At 49.6% G+C, this 17,636-nt stretch overlaps 1 protein-coding gene across 2 annotated transcripts; it reads right to left on the reverse strand.

The window, feature by feature from the left end:
• Nucleotides 1–428: 428 nt before the first annotated feature.
• LOC119332421 (ATPase 6, plasma membrane-type-like) lies at nucleotides 429–3,676 on the reverse strand. 2 transcript variants are annotated; one of them, XM_037605606.1, is made up of 3 exons: nucleotides 3,540–3,676; nucleotides 934–3,456; nucleotides 429–818 (listed from the first exon to the last, which is right to left on the reverse strand). In XM_037605606.1, the coding sequence occupies exons 1-3, from the start codon at nucleotides 3,585–3,587 to the stop codon at nucleotides 549–551; spliced, it is 2,841 nt and encodes a 946-aa protein (XP_037461503.1). In that variant the 5' UTR covers nucleotides 3,588–3,676; the 3' UTR covers nucleotides 429–548. The 2 variants fall into 2 exon arrangements, with proteins under 2 accessions (XP_037461503.1, XP_037461504.1); XM_037605607.1 differs by having other exon boundaries at nucleotides 739–845.
• Nucleotides 3,677–17,636: the final 13,960 nt, after the last annotated feature.

Below are 17,636 nucleotides of genomic sequence, written 5' to 3' on the forward strand. Positions count from 1 at the left end.
GAATTGTTTTCCCATTTCTGTACCATCGTGTTTCTGTAAACCTGAGGAGAGATGAGGGTTTATGAGTTTCTGTGTAGGTAGATGTGAGTCACTAGGATATTCTCTTATGCATAGAATTATCCATTCCTTTGTGTTTATGAGATGTTCATTCATTTGAAAAGGTAGAAGAGATTTTGGATGTAGGAGGTGCATTAGTCAGTTTTCATAGTACCCCCTCCGTAAAGAAATATAAGAGCGTTTATAGATCACTAAAGTAGTAGTGATCGAAACACTCTTATACTTGTTTAGGGAGGGAAAGTAGCAGTGAGAGAAGCAAGAGGCTGGTGACAAGAGAGACAAAATGTTCATGCAGACGCACCGTTCCCACACACTTGTATTACAGAGATAATGTCATTGAGAGCACAAGAAAACCTATGCAGCAGTAGAGAGAGATATGTATACACACAGACAGGTATACCGGCATAGCTGTAGTACTCTTCCCGCTGAAACCCACGCAACACATGGACGGACCCTCTCCGGCCGCCCCACCGGAGCAGCAATCGATGAGATCAGACGGTGTAGTTCTGCGGAATGGCGTCGATGTCGATGCCCTTCTGCTTGACGACCGACTCGACGTGGCCCTTGAGCGTGTGCAGCTCCCTGAGCCTGGCGATCTCGGCGCGCTTGGCGGCCTCCGCGGCGATGTCGGAGAGCTCCTCCTTGTTGCCGAGGAGGTCGGAGCCGGCCGGCTGGCTGAGGCCGTTGAGCGTCCTCTGCTCCCTGGCCCACAGCGCCTCCCGCTCGCCCCTGCCGTAGTCCTTCTTGTTGGTGAACGCCGTCTGCGCCAAGATCACAAACGTGTCTCACTGGGACGAAATGGAGAAGACGAAGGAATCAACAACAATGGCGACGGCGGCGGAGGCGGGCGTGCATTTGGGCTTTGGCTTAGCTTGCCTTGTTCTGGACGTTGTTCCACCCCTTGCCGCTGATCGAGTAGCGGATGATGAACTTGAGCACGTCCAGCGGGACGTAGGTGACGAGGGTGAAGACCCAGATGGCGCCGCCCCACGCCCACCCGATCCCCTCCATGTCGCAGAAGTCCCAGTCGGCGTACACGGCGATCGCCGTCGCCACCAGCTGCGCCGCGAAGAAGGCGAAGAGCAGCAGGTACCCCGGCCGCTCCACGAAGGACCAGCTCCGCGACCGCGTCACGAAGATGAGCGCCTGGCTGATGATGCTCACCTGCAGGTACAGCGCCGCCATCAGCTGCCGGTCGTTGTCCCGGATCGGGTGCACCCCGAACGTCTCCGTGAAGAAGTCCGTGTCGTGCGCCAGGTAGAAGAAGACCACGGTGACCAGCGCCATGTACGTGCCCAGCACCACCCCCGTCGCGAAGATCTCGTCCAGCTTCCACGAGTCCGGCTTCGGCGACGGCTTCACCCGGTCCTTGGAGATGGTCATGATGGTGCCGTCGTTGAGGATGGCGATGATGAGCACCATGAAGGGCGCGAAGTCGAACTTCCAGATCAGCGCCACCAGCATGAACCCGAGCACGATGCGGATCGTGATGGACACCGCGTAGATGGTGTAGTTCTTCATCCGCTGGAAGATGGCACGGCTCGTCAGCACCGCGCTCACGATCACGCTCAGCCCGGGCTCCGTCAGCACGATGTCCGACGCCGACCGCGCCGCGTCCGTCGCGTCGTCCACCGCGATCCCGATGTCCGCCTTCTTCAGCGCCGGCGCGTCGTTCACGCCGTCGCCCGTCATCCCCACGATGTGCTTCTTGTCCTGCAGCCGCTTCACGATCTCGTACTTGTGCTCCGGGAACACCCCCGCGAACCCGTCCGCCTTCTCGATCAGCTCGTCGATGGGGAGCCCGTCCACGGCCGTGTTCTTGTCGCCCAGGAGCGCCGTGGACGGGTACATGTTGGTGCCCATGCCCAGCCGCCGCCCGGTCTCCTTCCCGATGGCCAGCTGGTCGCCGGTGATCATCTTCACGTTGACGCCCAGGTGGAGCGCGCGGCGGATGGTCTCCGCGCTGTCGTGCCTCGGAGGGTCGAACAGCGGGAGCAGCCCGATGAACTGCCACGGGTCGCCCGCGCTCTCCTTGTTCTTCTCCGGGACCTGCTGGTACGACACGCCGAGGGACCGGAGGCCGCGGTCGGCGTATGAGGCGATGAGCGTGTGCACCTTCTTCTCGGCGTCCGGTGCCATCTTGCAGAGCTCGATGATCTGCTCGGGCGCGCCCTTGCTGACCCTGTGCCAGTCGCCGTTGCCGTCGATGTAGGTGATGGCCGTGCGCTTGTCCACGGGGTTGAAGGGGAGGAAGTGGACTTCCTTGATGCCGGCGCGGGCCTCCTTGGGGTCGGCGAGCATGTTGACGATGCATGTGTCAATGGCGTCCTGGTTCTCGACGCGGGACGCCCTGGCGGCGTAGAGGAGCACCATGTCCTTGTCGACGCCCTTGGAGCACACCTCGATGAGGGTCTTGTCTACGGTGAGCTTGTTGAGCGTGAGCGTGCCGGTCTTGTCGCTGCAGAGCACGTCCATGCCGGCCATCTCCTCGATGGCCGTCATGCGCTTGGTGATGGCGCCCTGCTGCGACAGACGGTGGGAGCCGATGGCCATGGTGACGGAGAGCACGGTGGGCATGGCGATGGGGATGCCGCCGATGAGCAGCACGAGGAGGTTGTCGATGCCGTCGCGGTACGCGCGGTGCTGGATCGGGTACATGACGATGATCTCCACGAGCATGCCCGCGGCGATGGAGATGATGCAGAAGTTGCCGATGGCCGTGAGCACCTGCTGGAAGTGTCCGACGTTGTTGGTGCTGTCGACGAGGTGCGCCGCCTTGCCGAAGAACGTGTGCACGCCGGTGGCGATGACGACGGCCTCCAGCTCGCCCTGCTTCACCGTGGAGCCCGAGAACACCTCCTGCCCGGCGTACTTGTTGACCGGCATGGACTCGCCCGTGAGCGCCGACTGGTCGATCTTGAGCGCGTCGCCCTCGAGCAGCCTGGCGTCGGCGGGGATGATGTCGCCGAGCTTGATGCTGATGATGTCGCCGGGGACGAGGATGGCGGCGTCCCGCTCCTCCCAGTTGCCGTCCCTGAGCAGCTTGGTCTTGGGCGCGAGCCCGGCCATGAGCGCGGCGGCGGCGTCCCCGGCGTTGGCCTCCTCGATGTAGCTGATGGTGGAGTTGATGAAGAGGAGGGTGACGATGCCGACGAAGTCCTGCCAGTCCGGCGGCCTGCCGCCGCCGTTGGCGAGCGCGATGGCCATGATGGCGGCGATCTCCATGACCCAGGACAGCGGGTTCCACATGAAGCCCAGGAACTTGAGCAGCTTGCTCTCCTTCTTCTCCTCCAGCTTGTTGGGGCCGAAGAGCTTGAGCCGGTTCTCCCCCTCCGCCTCGCTCAGCCCCTTCTTGTCGCACTTGAGCGTCTTGAACACCTCATCCACCGTCACCGTCGACTGCAAAATCGCAAATTAAATCAATCCAATGCACACGAAGACGTGAAGGCGGATCAATGGCGACGAAGGAAGGGAGGACTTACCAGGTCGACGGTCTCGTCGCGGACGTCCTCGAGGGAGAGGGACGCCATGGCTGGCTAGGTACTTAGATAGATAAATTTATTTTATTCCGGGCTAGCTACGGGGCTGGCCGGGTGGTGGTGGTGGGTGGTGGCGCCGGCGCTCGCCCGAGAGGGGGGAGGCCCTGTCGGCGTGGGCACGGAGGGAGGGCGGGGGCAAGCTGCCTGGCTGCCTGCCTCCTCTCTCCGTGGGAATGGTGAGAGCCGATGGCGCCCCGCCGCCGTCTTATAGCTCGCTGCGCCGAGCGGTGGAGGACGGGAGGCTTTCGCGGGCATGAGGGTTGCATGCGTGCGCGCTCCGAGCTTGGCGAAGCGCCGCTCGTCCGGCGGGTCTCGCGCGGGTGGTGGTGGCGTGCCTGCCTGGGCGCCGCGTCCTGCGTGCGGTGGTGTCGCTGGCTGGGCGTTTGGCGTGGCCGGATGAGCGAGTGTCGTGCAGCTTCCTGCGGCGCGCGTCTCGGCCGAAAACATTGGTCTGCGACATCTTGCTACCGAATTTCGCGCGTGTCGGGGAACGAAGGGGCGGTGTTCACTTCTTCCGTGGGACGAGAAAGTGACCTCCTGTCCTGTGGATCGGTCAACTGAAAAGAAAATAAATCAAGAAATTTCTGTTGACACTCGATTGGAAACCCAACGGTCTGCTTATCTTTTTCTTCCCCTCTCTCATCATCGTGCAATCTCAGTTAATTCACCCTCCAGTTCCCCACCTGTCAGTGGAACTGACATGCATACCCCACGAGAAGGCAAGTCGCTGGCCTCGTTGGCAGCTCGGCCCACTCGTGCACGCCAGCCCAACCGAAGAGTCTAGGGCCCGGAGTGGGTGCGAGTCACAGCTCACCTACTTACCCTTGACCGTTTGCGTGAAGGGCATCCAGTGGAGCACGAATCCCGGCGGCGGCCACCTGTTCTTTCTCTACCACGAACCCCCTTTCCTCAATTCATGTAACGCAAAATGTAATCCACTATTGCTAGTCGAATTCGCACGATGAGGGTTATAGACCGAGAGGAATATTGTTAGGTTGCTCACATTTGGTATTGAGAGCCTTTCTGATCCCGTCCCGGCGCACCTCGTGGAGAGGCGCTCGCTGACATCGCCAACGATCAAATCATCAAATCACCGTCATGGATCCTTCGTTTAAGGACTACTTTGACAAGCTCTCCAACTCCCTTGACGGAATCCACGTCGACATTCATTCCAACACTGCCATGATCCAGGTCACGACCGCCAGGTTGGACGACATGGTCCAGTGGCGCCCGGATTTGGAACGGCGTGTCGACTAGCTCGCCACGGCAGTCGCCGTACTCTGACAAGGGCGACCCGCGGCAGCAGGCGAGGACACAACGGTTGCGTCCACCATTACGGTGCCACCCGCCCCACCAACCTCTCTGCATGACCACATCAGCACCAGCAAGGACGCGGAGGATGGTGCCCTCGGGCCTCAAGGCCAGGGCGACGATGCACTTCTACGAGGCCTGGCACTGGCTTCGCGTCAGTGTCTACCCCGGCCAACTGCCGGTTCATACTTCGTTCCCCTATGTCCCTCTCGCCCCATTCGCCCATGCGAGCTAGATCTTGGCCGGGATCGGGCAAACCCACCCCTCCATCAGGTTTCCCCAGTTCACGGGCAAGAATCCCTGTTTGTGGAAGACCTTGTGTGAGCAGTACTTTAACATGTTTGGAATTCAGGAGAAATTTTGGGTGCCCATGGCTACCCTAAATTGTTCCGGCATTGCTTCGGTTTGGCTTCAGTTGATTCAGAACAAACTTTCTGAATTCAATTGGAAGACTTTTGCTACCTTGATGTGCACCCGATTTGGGCGAGATCGCCACCAACTTCTATCTCGTCAATTCTATACCATTTCCCAAAGATCTTCTGTAGCAGAGTACATTGAGCAGTTTGAATTAATAGTTAGTCATTTATCTGCATTCTCTGAAACAATTCATCCTTATTACTACTTCACTCGTTTTGTGGACGGTCTCCGAGCGGACATACGCTTCGACATCGTGATACTTTCTCACCAAAAAGTATATATATAATTTCGATCACAGTGAACCAAATGCATAGGATAAAACTTCGGATGAAATTCCAATTTCAATCGGTTTGAATCCCATACTCCAATATCATCCAATAGTCGATGCCTTTCTCTCCAAAGATAAAGGAAAAACATTCTTCTTAACTCCATCCTCGGATAAACCCACAAGCTTAAACAATCCACAAATTTCACCCACATAGATTAAGTGCATATCAGAATGTGCTATTTCATCTCCTGCATAAGGATTAGCTAGCAGTTTCTCTAACATACTTGAAGGAATCTCATAATAAATATTTTCAGTAGGTTCAGGAGGTTGAGGGACAACTCTTATTGCTTCCGGTTGAGGTGAAGATACCCCGAACAAACCCCTCAAATGATTTCTTTCCATAGTAACAAGTGACTGTAAATTTTAACACGTAATATAAATGTTTCCTTACCAAAGGCGCTTCACTCCCTGACAACGACGCTAGAAAAGAGTCTTGATGACCCACAAGTATAGGGAATCTATCGTAGTCTTTTCGGTAAGTAAGAGTGTTGAACCCAACAAGGAGAAAAAGGAAATGACAAGCGGTTTTCAGTAAGGTATTCTCTGCAAGCACTAAAATTATCGGTAACAGAGAGTTTGATACCAAGGTAATTTGTAACAATAAACAAGTAGTGATTGTAACAAAGGTGCAGTGATACTCTCCATCGTATCTACTTTTCTAAACATTTTTTGCTCTTGTTTTGGACTCTAATTTGCATGATTTGAATGAAACTAACCCGGACTGACGCTGTTTTCAGCAGAACTACCATGGTGTTGTTTTCGTGCAGAAATAAAAGTTCTCGGAATTGGACAAAACTTTTTGGAGATTTTTTATGGAATAAATAAAAATTACTAGAGCCAAGATCCACTGGAGGGGAGCCATCCTATGCCCACAAGGCACCAGGGTGCGCCCACCCCCCAGGCACGCCATGGTGGCTTATGGGGCCCACGTGGCTCCGTTGACCCTAATCTCACCACTATAAATTCCTATTTTTCAAGAAAAAATAGGAGAGGAAGTGTCATCGCGTTTTACGATACGGAGACGCCGCCCCCTGTTCTTCATCGGGAGGCCAGATTTGGATTCCGTTCGGGGCTCCGGAGAGGGGGATCTTCCATCTTTGTCATCATAAACCATCCTTCATCACCAAATTCATGATGCTCACCGCCGAGAGTGAGTAATTTCTTTGTAGGCTTGCTGGACGGGGATGGGTTGGATGATATTCATCATGTAACCGAGTTAGTTTTGTTAGGGCGTGATCCCTAGTATCCATTATGTTCTAAGATTGATTTTGCTATGACTTTGCTATGCTTAATGCTTGTCAATAGGGCCTGAGTGCCATGATTTCAGATCTGAACCCTTTATGTTTTTATGAATATATTTGTGTTCTTGATCCATTCTTGCAAGTTGTATGCACCTACTATGTGTTATGACCCGCATACCCCAATGTGACAAAAATTGGGATTCTTTCTAGTGATTAGAGTTCATGTATTCACTATGTGTTAGTGCTTTGTTTCGGTTCTCTATTAAAAGGAGGCCTTAATATCCCTTACTTTCCTTATGTACCCCGCTGACATGGGAGGGTAGGACAAAAGATGCCATGCAAGTTCTTTTCCATAAGCATGTATGACTATATACGAAATACATGCCTACATTATATTGATGAATTGGAGCTAGTTCTGTGTCACCCTAGGTTATGACTGTTATATGATGAATATTATCCAACGTTATCACCGATCCAGTGCCTACGAGCTTTTCACATGCATATTGTTCCTTCTGAGTTACTATCACTACTACTACTGTTACTGCTGTTACAACTGCTACAAAACTATTGCTACTGCTGTTACCGTTACCATTGCTATCGTTACTACTGCTATCGAATTACCATACTACTGTGCTACTGATCACTTTGCTGCAGATATTTAGTCTCAAGGTGTGGTTGAATTGACAAATCAACTGTTAATACTTGCAAATATTCTTTTGCTCCCCTTGTGTCAAATCAATAAATTTGGGTTGAATACTCTACCATCAAAAACTATTGTGATCCCCTATAGTTGTGAGTTATCAAGAGCTTTTTCTGGCGCCGTTGCCAGGGATCATAGCTATATTTTTTGAATCACCTGGGATTTATGGCTGTTCATCACTATGAAGAATCTTAAGGATGATAGAACCAAGATCGTTCCCTCTAAGACGAGGGGAGGTAAGGAACTGTTATCTGGCTCTTCACTTGATTCACCTTTTGTTTTGAGTAAGCTTGCAACACCACCACTTGCTATTAATCCTGATATATTGCAAGTAATTGATGATGCTACTTCTGCTATGGATGATGCTATTTGTCTTGGTTTTGTCACGGCAGATGTCCTAGTGAAAGGACTTAGTCATAGAGCCATCGCGACGGGTTAGCTTAAAGGGGTTAAAGCGGAACAAGGGACGCAAGGAATTATACTGGTTTGGCCCCTTACGATGAAGGTAAAAGCCTACTCTAGTTGTGATGGAATTGCTAGGGTTTCGATGACCAGGGCGCGAATCCGCTTTGCCTGGCTCTCGAGTTATTGTTTGTTGTCCCTAAACCACCGCCGGGTCGTCCCTTTATATACATAGGTTGACGCCCGCCGGTTTACAGAATCCCGAGGCCGGCTCATAAACGTGTCCGGCTCGGTCTCTATTCTTTCTATCTTACAACACAAGTTTACATATCAATGTCAGTTTATGTCTACAGGCCTTAACCCGCCTTTGGGCCTTGGGCCTTCATAAAGAGCCACCATCTTTGTCTTTATGGGCTTCAAATATAATAATCATTATGGGGATAACCCGACCTCTCCTGGCCGGTTTATGTCCAGTAGTAATATCCCCAACATTAGGCCCCAGATTGATTTGAACTGGTTCATGTCAATCTTCAATACTTAGGAAAGTTTCCTCTTCTGCAAATTCACATAAATCTCATAAACCGCCCTGATGTCATCTTCCAGGTTCATGATAAACCGCCATCACGTCACCTGTTATTAAAGATTGCCTAAATCTTACCTTCATTAATGAGCCTTCGACAATCAAGGCGACAAAGCTGTCACATATCCCATTTTTGGGCTCCTCAATTCTCGCGTCTGACACTTATCCAGCTCACCTTATAAATAAAGCCGAAGGGTCCTTTTCATTTTTCCCCTTCGTGCCCCTTCGCATCGTCTTCTTCCTCGCGTCGTCGAACGTTGGAGCTCCGCCGCTGCCGTCGACCTTCGCTTCCGCCCCAACGACGGCCGCTGCATCAACCTGACCACACCAGAGAAATGCGACGCTCCTCCACTGTTCCATTAGCATCAGTAAGTTCCTCCTTCCTTGCTCTAGATCCACCATTAGGGTTTTGGTGTTCATCAGAGTCTATCGAAACTCCGGCGCCGTTCATCCCTGTTCTTCTTAGTAGCATAAACGACTAGTTTGGATCTGTTATTTCATGTGCGACCGTATCCATAAACACCCTTTTTCTTCATTAGAGCATTCCCTTCATATATAAAAAACTCATTTGAATCTGACGAACTTTTTAAGCACCTGAAGTTTAGGCCTGAATATATTCCAGTTTTCTGTCACACCACAGATCTGAAATTATCATATCAATCTATGAAACTTGTTTTTCTTCACTTAGGTACTTTAGATCTGTACCTTTTTATACCAATATAGGCGGTTTAGCTTTTTGAAACATGATAATTGTTGGAAATATGCCCTAGAGGCAATAATAAAAGGATTATTATTATATTTCCTTGTTCATGATAATTGTCTTTTATTCATGCTATAATTGTGTTATCCGGAAATCGTAATACATGTGTGAATACATAGACACCAACATGTCCCTAGTAAGCCTCTAGTTAACTAGCTCGTTGATCAACAGATAGTCATGGTTTCCTGACTATGGACATTGGATGTCATTGATAACGAGATCACATCATTAGGAGAATGATGTGATGGACAAGACCCAATCCTAAACATAGCACAAGATCGTATAGTTCGTTTGCTAGAGTTTTTCCAATGTCAAGTATCTTTTCCTTAGACCATGAGATCGTGTAAATCCCGGATGCCGTAAGAGTGCTTTTGGTGTACCAAACGTCACAACGTAACTGGGTGACTATAAAGGTATACTACGGGTATCTCCGAAAGTGTCTGTTGGGTTGACACGGATCAAGACTGGGATTTGTCACTCCGTATAAACGGAGAGGTATCTCTGGGCCCACTCGGTAATGCATCATCATAATGAGCTCAAAGTGACCAAGTGTCTGGTCACGGGATCATGCATTACGGTACGAGTAAAGTGACTTGCCGGTAACGAGATTGAACGAGGTATTGGGATACCGACGATCGAATCTCGGGCAAGTGACATACCGATTGACAAAGGGAATTGTATACGAGGTTGCTTGAATCCTCAACATCGTGGTTCATTCGATGAGATCATCGAGGAGAATGTGGGAGCCAACATGGGTATCTAGATCCCGCTGTTGGTTATTGACCGGAGAGCCATCTCGGTCATGTCTGCATGTCTCCCGAACCCGTAGGGTCTACACACTTAAGGTTCGGTGACGCTAGGGTTGTAGAGATATAATATGCAGTAACCCGAAAGTTGTTCGGAGTCCCGGATGAGATCCCGGATGTCACGAGGAGTTCCGAAATGGTCCGGAGGTGAAGAATTATATATAGGAAGTGCAGTTTCGGCCATCCGGACGGGGGTCACCAGTATTGTACCGGGACCACCGGAAGGGTCCCGGGGGTCCACCGGGTGGGGCCACCCATCCCGGAGGGCCCCATGGGCCAAATTGGGGAGGGGAACCAGCCCATAGTGGGCTGGTGCGCCCCCCTTGGCCCACCCCATGCGCCTAGGGTTGGGAACCCTAGGGTGGGGGGGCGCCCCACCTGGCTTGGGGGGCACTCCACCCCTTGGCCGCCGCCCCCTAGGAGATCCCATCTCCTAGGGCCAGCGCACCCCTAGGGGGCCTATATAAAGGGGGGGGGGAGGGAGGGGGCAGCGGTACCCTTGAGTCTTGGCGCCTCCCTCTCCCCTGCTACACCTCTCCCTCTCACAGTAGAACGGCGAAGCCCTACTGCGGTGACCCCTGCATCCACCACCACGCCGTCGTGCTGCTGGATCTTCATCAACCTCTCCTCCCCCCTTGCTGGATCAAGAAGGAGGAGACGTCACGCTGACCGTACGTGTGTTGAACGCGGAGGTGCCGTCCGTTCGGCGCTAGGATCTCCGGTGATTTGGATCACGTCGAGTACGACTTCCTCATCCCCGTTCTTTGAACGCTTCCACGCGTGATCTACAAAGGTATGTAGATGCAATCCGATCACTCATTGCTAGATGAACTCATAGATGGATCTTGGTGAAACCGTAGGAAATTTTTTGTTTTCTGCAACGTTCCCCAACAGTGGCATCATGAGCTAGGTCTATGCGTAGTTCTCTTTGCACAAGTAGAACACAATTTTTTGTGGGCGTAGATGTTGTCAACTTTCTTGCCGCTACTAGTCTTATCTTGCTTCAGCAGTATTGTGGGATGAAGCGGCCCGGACCAACCTTACACGTACGCTTACGTGAGACCGGTTCCACCGACTGACATGCACTAGTTGCATAAGGTGGCTGGCGGGTGTCTGTCTCTCCCACTTTAGTTGGAGCGGATTCGATGAAAAGGGTCCTTATGAAGGGTAAATAGAAGTTGACAAATCACGTTGTGGCTTTCACGTAGGTAAGAAAACGTTCTTGCTAGAACCCTATTGCAGCCACGTAAAACTTGCAACAACAATTAGAGGACGTCTAACTTGTTTTTGCAGCAAGTGTTTTGTGATGTGATATGGCCAAAGTTGTGATGAATGATGAATGATATATATGTGATGTATGAGATGTTCATGCTATTGTAATAGGAATCACGACTTGCATGTCGATGAGTATGACAACCGGCAGGAGCCATAGGAGTTGTCTTCATTTTTTGTATGACCTGCGTGTCATTGAGAAATGCCATGTAAATTACTTTACTTTATTGCTAAACATGTTAGCCAGAGTAGTAGAAGTAATAGTTGGCGAGCAACTTCATGGAGACACGATGATGGAGATCATGATGATGGAGATCATGGTGTCATGCCGGTGACAAGATGATCATGGAGCCCCAAGATGGAGATCAAAGGAGCTATGTGATATTGGCCATATCATGTCACTATTATTATTTGATTGCATGTGATGTTTATCATGTTTTTGCATCTTGTTTACTTAGAACGACGGTAGTAAATAAGATGATCCCTCATAATAATTTCAAGAAAGTGTTCCCCCTAACTATGCACCGTTGCGACAGTTTGTTGTTTCGAAGCACCACGCGATGATCGGGTGTTAGATTCCAACGTTCACATACAACGGGTGTAAGAAAGATTTACACATGCAAACACTTAGGTTGACTTGACGAGCCTAGCATGTACAGACATGGCCTCGGAACACAGAAGACCGAAAGGTCGAGCATGAGTCGTATAGAAGATACGATCAACATGAAAATGTTCACCGATGTTGGCTAGTCCGTCTCACGTGATGATCGGACACGGCCTAGTTAACTCGGATCATGTTATACTTAGATGACTGGAGGGATGTCTATCTGAGTGGGAGTTCATTGAATAATTTGATTTAGATGAACTTAGTCTAAAATCTTTACAACATGTATTGTAGATCAAATGGCCAACGTTGTCCTCAACTTCAACGCGTTCCTAGAGAAAACCAAGCTGAAAGACGATGGCAGCAACTATACGGACTGGGTCCGGAACCTGAGGATCATCCTCATAGCTGCCAAGAAAGATTATGTCCTGCAAGCACCGCTAGGTGAAGCACCTATTCTCCCTGCAGAACAAGACGTTATGAACGCTTGGTAGACACGTACCGATGATTACTCCCTCGTTCAGTGCGGCATGCTTTACAACTTAGAACCGGGGATCCAAAAGCGTTTTGAGATACACGGAGCATATGAGATGTTCGAAGAGCTGAAAATGGTTTTTCAAGCTCATGCCCGGGTCGAGAGATATGAAGTCTCCGACAAGTTCTTCAGCTAAAAGATGGAGGAAAATAGTTCTGTCAGTGAGCACATACTCACTATGTCTGGGTTACATAACCGCTTGACTCAGCTGGGAGTTAATCTCTCGGATGACGCGGTCATTGACAGAATCCTTCAGTCGCTTCCACCGAGCTACAAGAGCTTTGTGATGAACTTCAATATGCAGGGGATGGAAAAGACCATTCCTGAAGTATTTGCAATGCTGAAATCAGCAGAGGTAGAAGTCAAAAAGGAACATCAAGTGTTGATGGTGAATAAAACCACTAAGTTCAAGAAAGGCAAGGGTAAGAAAAACTTCAAGAAGGACGGCAAGGAAGTTGCCGCGCCCGGCAAGCAAGCTGCCAGGAAGAAGCCAAAGAATGGACCCAAGCCCGAGACTGAGTGCTTTTATTGCAAGGAAAGTGGTCACTAGAAGCGGAACTGCCCCAAATACTTAGCGGACAAGAAGGCCGGCAAAACGAAAGGTATATATGATATACATGTAATTGATGTGTACCTTACCAGTACTCGTAGTAGCTCCTGGGTATTTGATACCGGTGCAGTTGCTCACATTTGTAACTCAAAGCAGGAGCTGCGGAATAAGTGGAGACTGGCGAAGGACGAGGTGACGATGCGCGTCGGGAATGGTTCCAAGGTCAATGTGATCGCCGTCGGCACGCTACCTCTACATTTACCTACGTGATTAGTTTTGAACCTCAATAATTGTTATTTAGTGCCAAGTTTGAGCATGAACATTGTATCAGGATATCGTTTAATACGAGATGGCTACTCATTTAAATCCGAGAATAATGGTTGTTCTATTTATATGAGAGATATGTTTTATGGTCATGCTCCGATGGTGAATGGTTTATTCTTAATGAATCTCGAGCGTAATGCTACACATATTCATAGTGTGAGTACCAAAAGATGTAAGGTTAATAATGATAGTCCCACATACTTGTGGCACTGCCGCCTTGGTCACATAGGTGTCAAACGCATGAAGAAGCTCCATGCAGATGGACTTTTAGAGTCTCTTGATTACGAATCATTTGACACATGCGAACCATGCCTCATGGGTAAAATGACCAAGACTCCGTTCTCAGGAACAATGGAGCGAGCAACCAACTTATTGGAAATCATACATACTGATGTGTGCGGTCCAATGAGTGTTGAGGCTCGCGGTGGTTATCGTTATGTTCTCACCCTCACTGATGACTTGAGTAGATATGGGTATGTCTACTTAATGAAACACAAGTCTGAGACCTTTGAAAGGTTCAAGGAATTTTAGAGTGAGGTTGAGAATCAACGTGACAGGAAAATCAAGTTCCTGCGATCAGATCGTGGAGGAGAATACTTGAGTCACGAATTTGGCACACACTTAAGAAAATGTGGAATAGTTTCACAACTCATGCCGCCTGGAACACCTCAGCGTAATGGTGTGTCCGAACGTCGTAATCGCACTCTATTGGATATGGTGCGATCTATGATGTCTCTTACCGATTTACCGCTATCATTTTGGGGCTATGCTTTAGAGACTGCCGCATTCACTTTAAATAGGGCTCCGTCGAAATCCGTTGAGACGACACCGTATGAATTATGGTTTGGGAAGAAACCCAAGCTGTCGTTTCTAAAAGTTTGGGGATGCGATGCTTATGTCAAGAAACTTCAACCTGAAAAGCTCGAACCCAAGTCGGAAAAATGCGTCTTCATAGGATACCCTAAAGAAACTATTGGGTATACCTTCTACCTCAGATCCGAAGGCAAGATCTTTGTTGCCAAGAATGGATCCTTTCTAGAGAAGGAGTTTCTCACGAAAGAAGTAAGTGGGAGGAAAGTAGAACTTGATGAAGTATTACCTCTTGAACCGGCAAATGGCGCAACTCAAGAAAATGTTCCTGAGGTGCCTGCACCGACTAGAGAGGAAGTTAATGATGATGATCATGAAACTTCAGATCAAGTTGCTACTGAACTTCGTAGGTCCACAAGGACACGTTCCGTACCAGAGTGGTACGGCAACCCTGTCTTGGAAATCATGTTGTTAGACAACGGTGAACCTTCGAACTATGAAGAAGCAATGGCGGGCCCGGATTCCGACAAATGGCTGGAAGCCATGAAATCCGAGATAGGATCCATGTATGAAAACGAAGTATGGACTTTGACTGACTTGCCCGTTGAGCGGCGAGCCATAGAAAATAAATGGATCTTTAAGAAGAAGACAGACGTGGATGGTAATGTGACCATCTATAAAGCTCAGCTTGTCGCTAAGGGTTATCGACAAGTTCAAGGGGTTGACTACGATGAGACTTTCTCACCGGTAGCGAAGCTGAAGTCCGTCCGAATCATGTTAGCAATTGCCGCATTCTATGATTATGAGATATGGCAAATGGACGTCAAAACGGCATTCCTTAATGGTTTCCTTAAGGAAGAATTGTATATGATGCAGCCGGAAGGTTTTGTCGATCCTAAGAATGCTGACAAGGTGTGCAAGCTCCAACGCTCGATTTATGGGCTGGTGCAAGCATCTCGGAGTTGGAACATTCGCTTTGATGAGATGATCAAAGCGTTTGGGTTTATGCAGACTTATGGAGAAGCCTGCGTTTACAAGAAAGTGAGTGGGTGCTCTGTAGCATTTCTCATATTATATGTAGATGACATACTTTTGATGGGAAATGATATAGAGCTTTTGGATAACATTAAGGCCTACTTGAATAAGAGTTTTTCAATGAAGGACCTTGGAGAAGCTGCTTATATATTGGGCATCAAGATCTATAGAGACAGATCAAGACGCCTCATAGGTCTTTCACAAAGCACATACCTTGATAAGATATTGAAGAAGTTCAATATGGATCAGTCTAAGAAGGGTTTCTTGCCTGTGTTGCAAGGTGTGAAATTGAGCTCAGCTCAATGTCCGACCACGGCAGAAGATATAGAAGAGATGAGTGTCATCCCCTATGCCTCAGCCATAGGTTCTATTATGTATGCCATGCTGTGTACCAGACCTGATGTAAACCTTGCTGTAAGTTTGGTAGGTAGGTAACAAAGTAATCCCGGCAAGGAACACTGGACAACGGTCAAGAATATCCTGAAGTACCTGAAAAGGACTAAGGAAATGTTTCTCGTTTATTGAGGTGACGAAGAGCTCGTCGTAAAGGGTTACGTCGACGCTAGCTTCGACACAGATCTGGATGACTCTAAGTCACAAACCGGATACGTGTATATTTTGAATGGTGGGGCAGTAAGCTGGTGCAATTGCAAGCAGAGCGTCGTGGCGGGATCTACATGTGAAGCGGAGTACATGGCAGCCTCGGAGGTAGCGCATGAAGCAATTTGGGTGAAGGAGTTCATCACCGACCTAGGAGTCATACCCAATGCGTCGGGGCCAACCAAACTCTTCTGTGACAACACTGGAGCTATTGCACTTGCCAAGGAGCCCAGGTTTCACAAGAAGACAAGGCACATCAAGCGTCGCTTCAACTCCATTCGTGAAAATGTTCAAGATGGAGACATAGATATTTGTAAAGTACATACAGACTTGAATGTAGCAGATCCGTGGACTAAACCTCTCCCTAGAGCAAAACATGATCAACACCAGAATTCCATGGGTGTTCGATTCATTACAATGTAACTAGATTATTGACTCTAGTGCAAGTGGGATACTGTTGGAAATATGCCCTAGAGGCAATAATAAAAGGATTATTATTATATTTCCTTGTTCATGATAATTGTCTTTTATTCATGCTATAATTGTGTTATCCGGAAATCGTAATACATGTGTGAATACATAGACACCAACATGTCCTAGTAAGCCTCTAGTTAACTAGCTCGTTGATCAACAGATAGTCATGGTTTCCTAACTATGGACATTGGATGTCATTGATAACGAGATCACATCATTAGGAGAATGATGTGATGGACAAGACCCAATCCTAAACATAGCATAAGATCGTATAGTTCGTTTGCTAGAGTTTTTCCAATGTCAAGTATCTTTTCCTTAGACCATGAGATCGTGTAACTCCCGGATGCCGTAAGAGTGCTTTGGGTGTACCAAACATCACAACGTAACTGGGTGACTATAAAGGTATACTACGGGTATCTCCGAAAGTGTCTGTTGGGTTGACACGGATCAAGACTGGGATTTGTCACTCCGTATAAACGGAGAGGTATCTCTAGGCCCACTCGGTAATGCATCATCATAATGAGCTCAAAATGACCAAGTGTCTGGTCACGGGATCATGCATTACGGTACGAGTAAAGTGACTTGCCGGTAACGAGATTGAACGAGGTATTGGGATACCGATGATCGAATCTCGGGCAAGTAACATACCGATTAACAAAGGGAATTGTATACGGGGTTGCTTGAATCCTCGATATCGTGGTTCATCCGATGAGATCGTCGAGGAGCATGTGGGAGCCAACATGGGTATCCAGATCCCGCTATTGGTTATTGACCGGAGAGCCATCTCGGTCATGTCTGCATGTCTCCCGAACCCGTAGGGTCTACACACTTAAGGTTCGGTGACGCTAGGGTTGTAGAGATATAATATGCAGTAACCCGAAAGTTGTTCAGAGTCCCGGATGAGATCCCGGACATCACGAGGAGTTCCGGAATGGTCCGGAGGTGAAGAATTATATATAGGAAGTGCAGTTTCGGCCATCGGGATTGTTTCGGGGGTCACCGGTATTGTACCGGGACCACCGGAAGGGTCCCGGGGGTCCACCGGCTGGGGCCACCCATCCCGGAGGGCCCCATGGGCCAAAGTGGGGAGGGGAACCAGCCCATAGTGGGCTGGTGCGCCCCCCTTGGCCCACCCCATGCGCCTAGGGTTGGGAACCCTAGGGTGGGGGGGGGGGCACCCCACCTGGCTTGGGGGGCACTCCACCCCTTGGCCGCCGCCCCCCCTAGGAGATCCCATCTCCTAGGGCCGGCGCACCCCTAGGGGGCCTATATAAGGGGGGGGAAGGGAGGG

The sequence above is a fragment of the Triticum dicoccoides genome, chromosome 7A (genome assembly GCF_002162155.2).
Source record: "Triticum dicoccoides isolate Atlit2015 ecotype Zavitan chromosome 7A, WEW_v2.0, whole genome shotgun sequence".
Lineage (NCBI taxonomy): Eukaryota > Viridiplantae > Streptophyta > Magnoliopsida > Poales > Poaceae > Triticum > Triticum dicoccoides.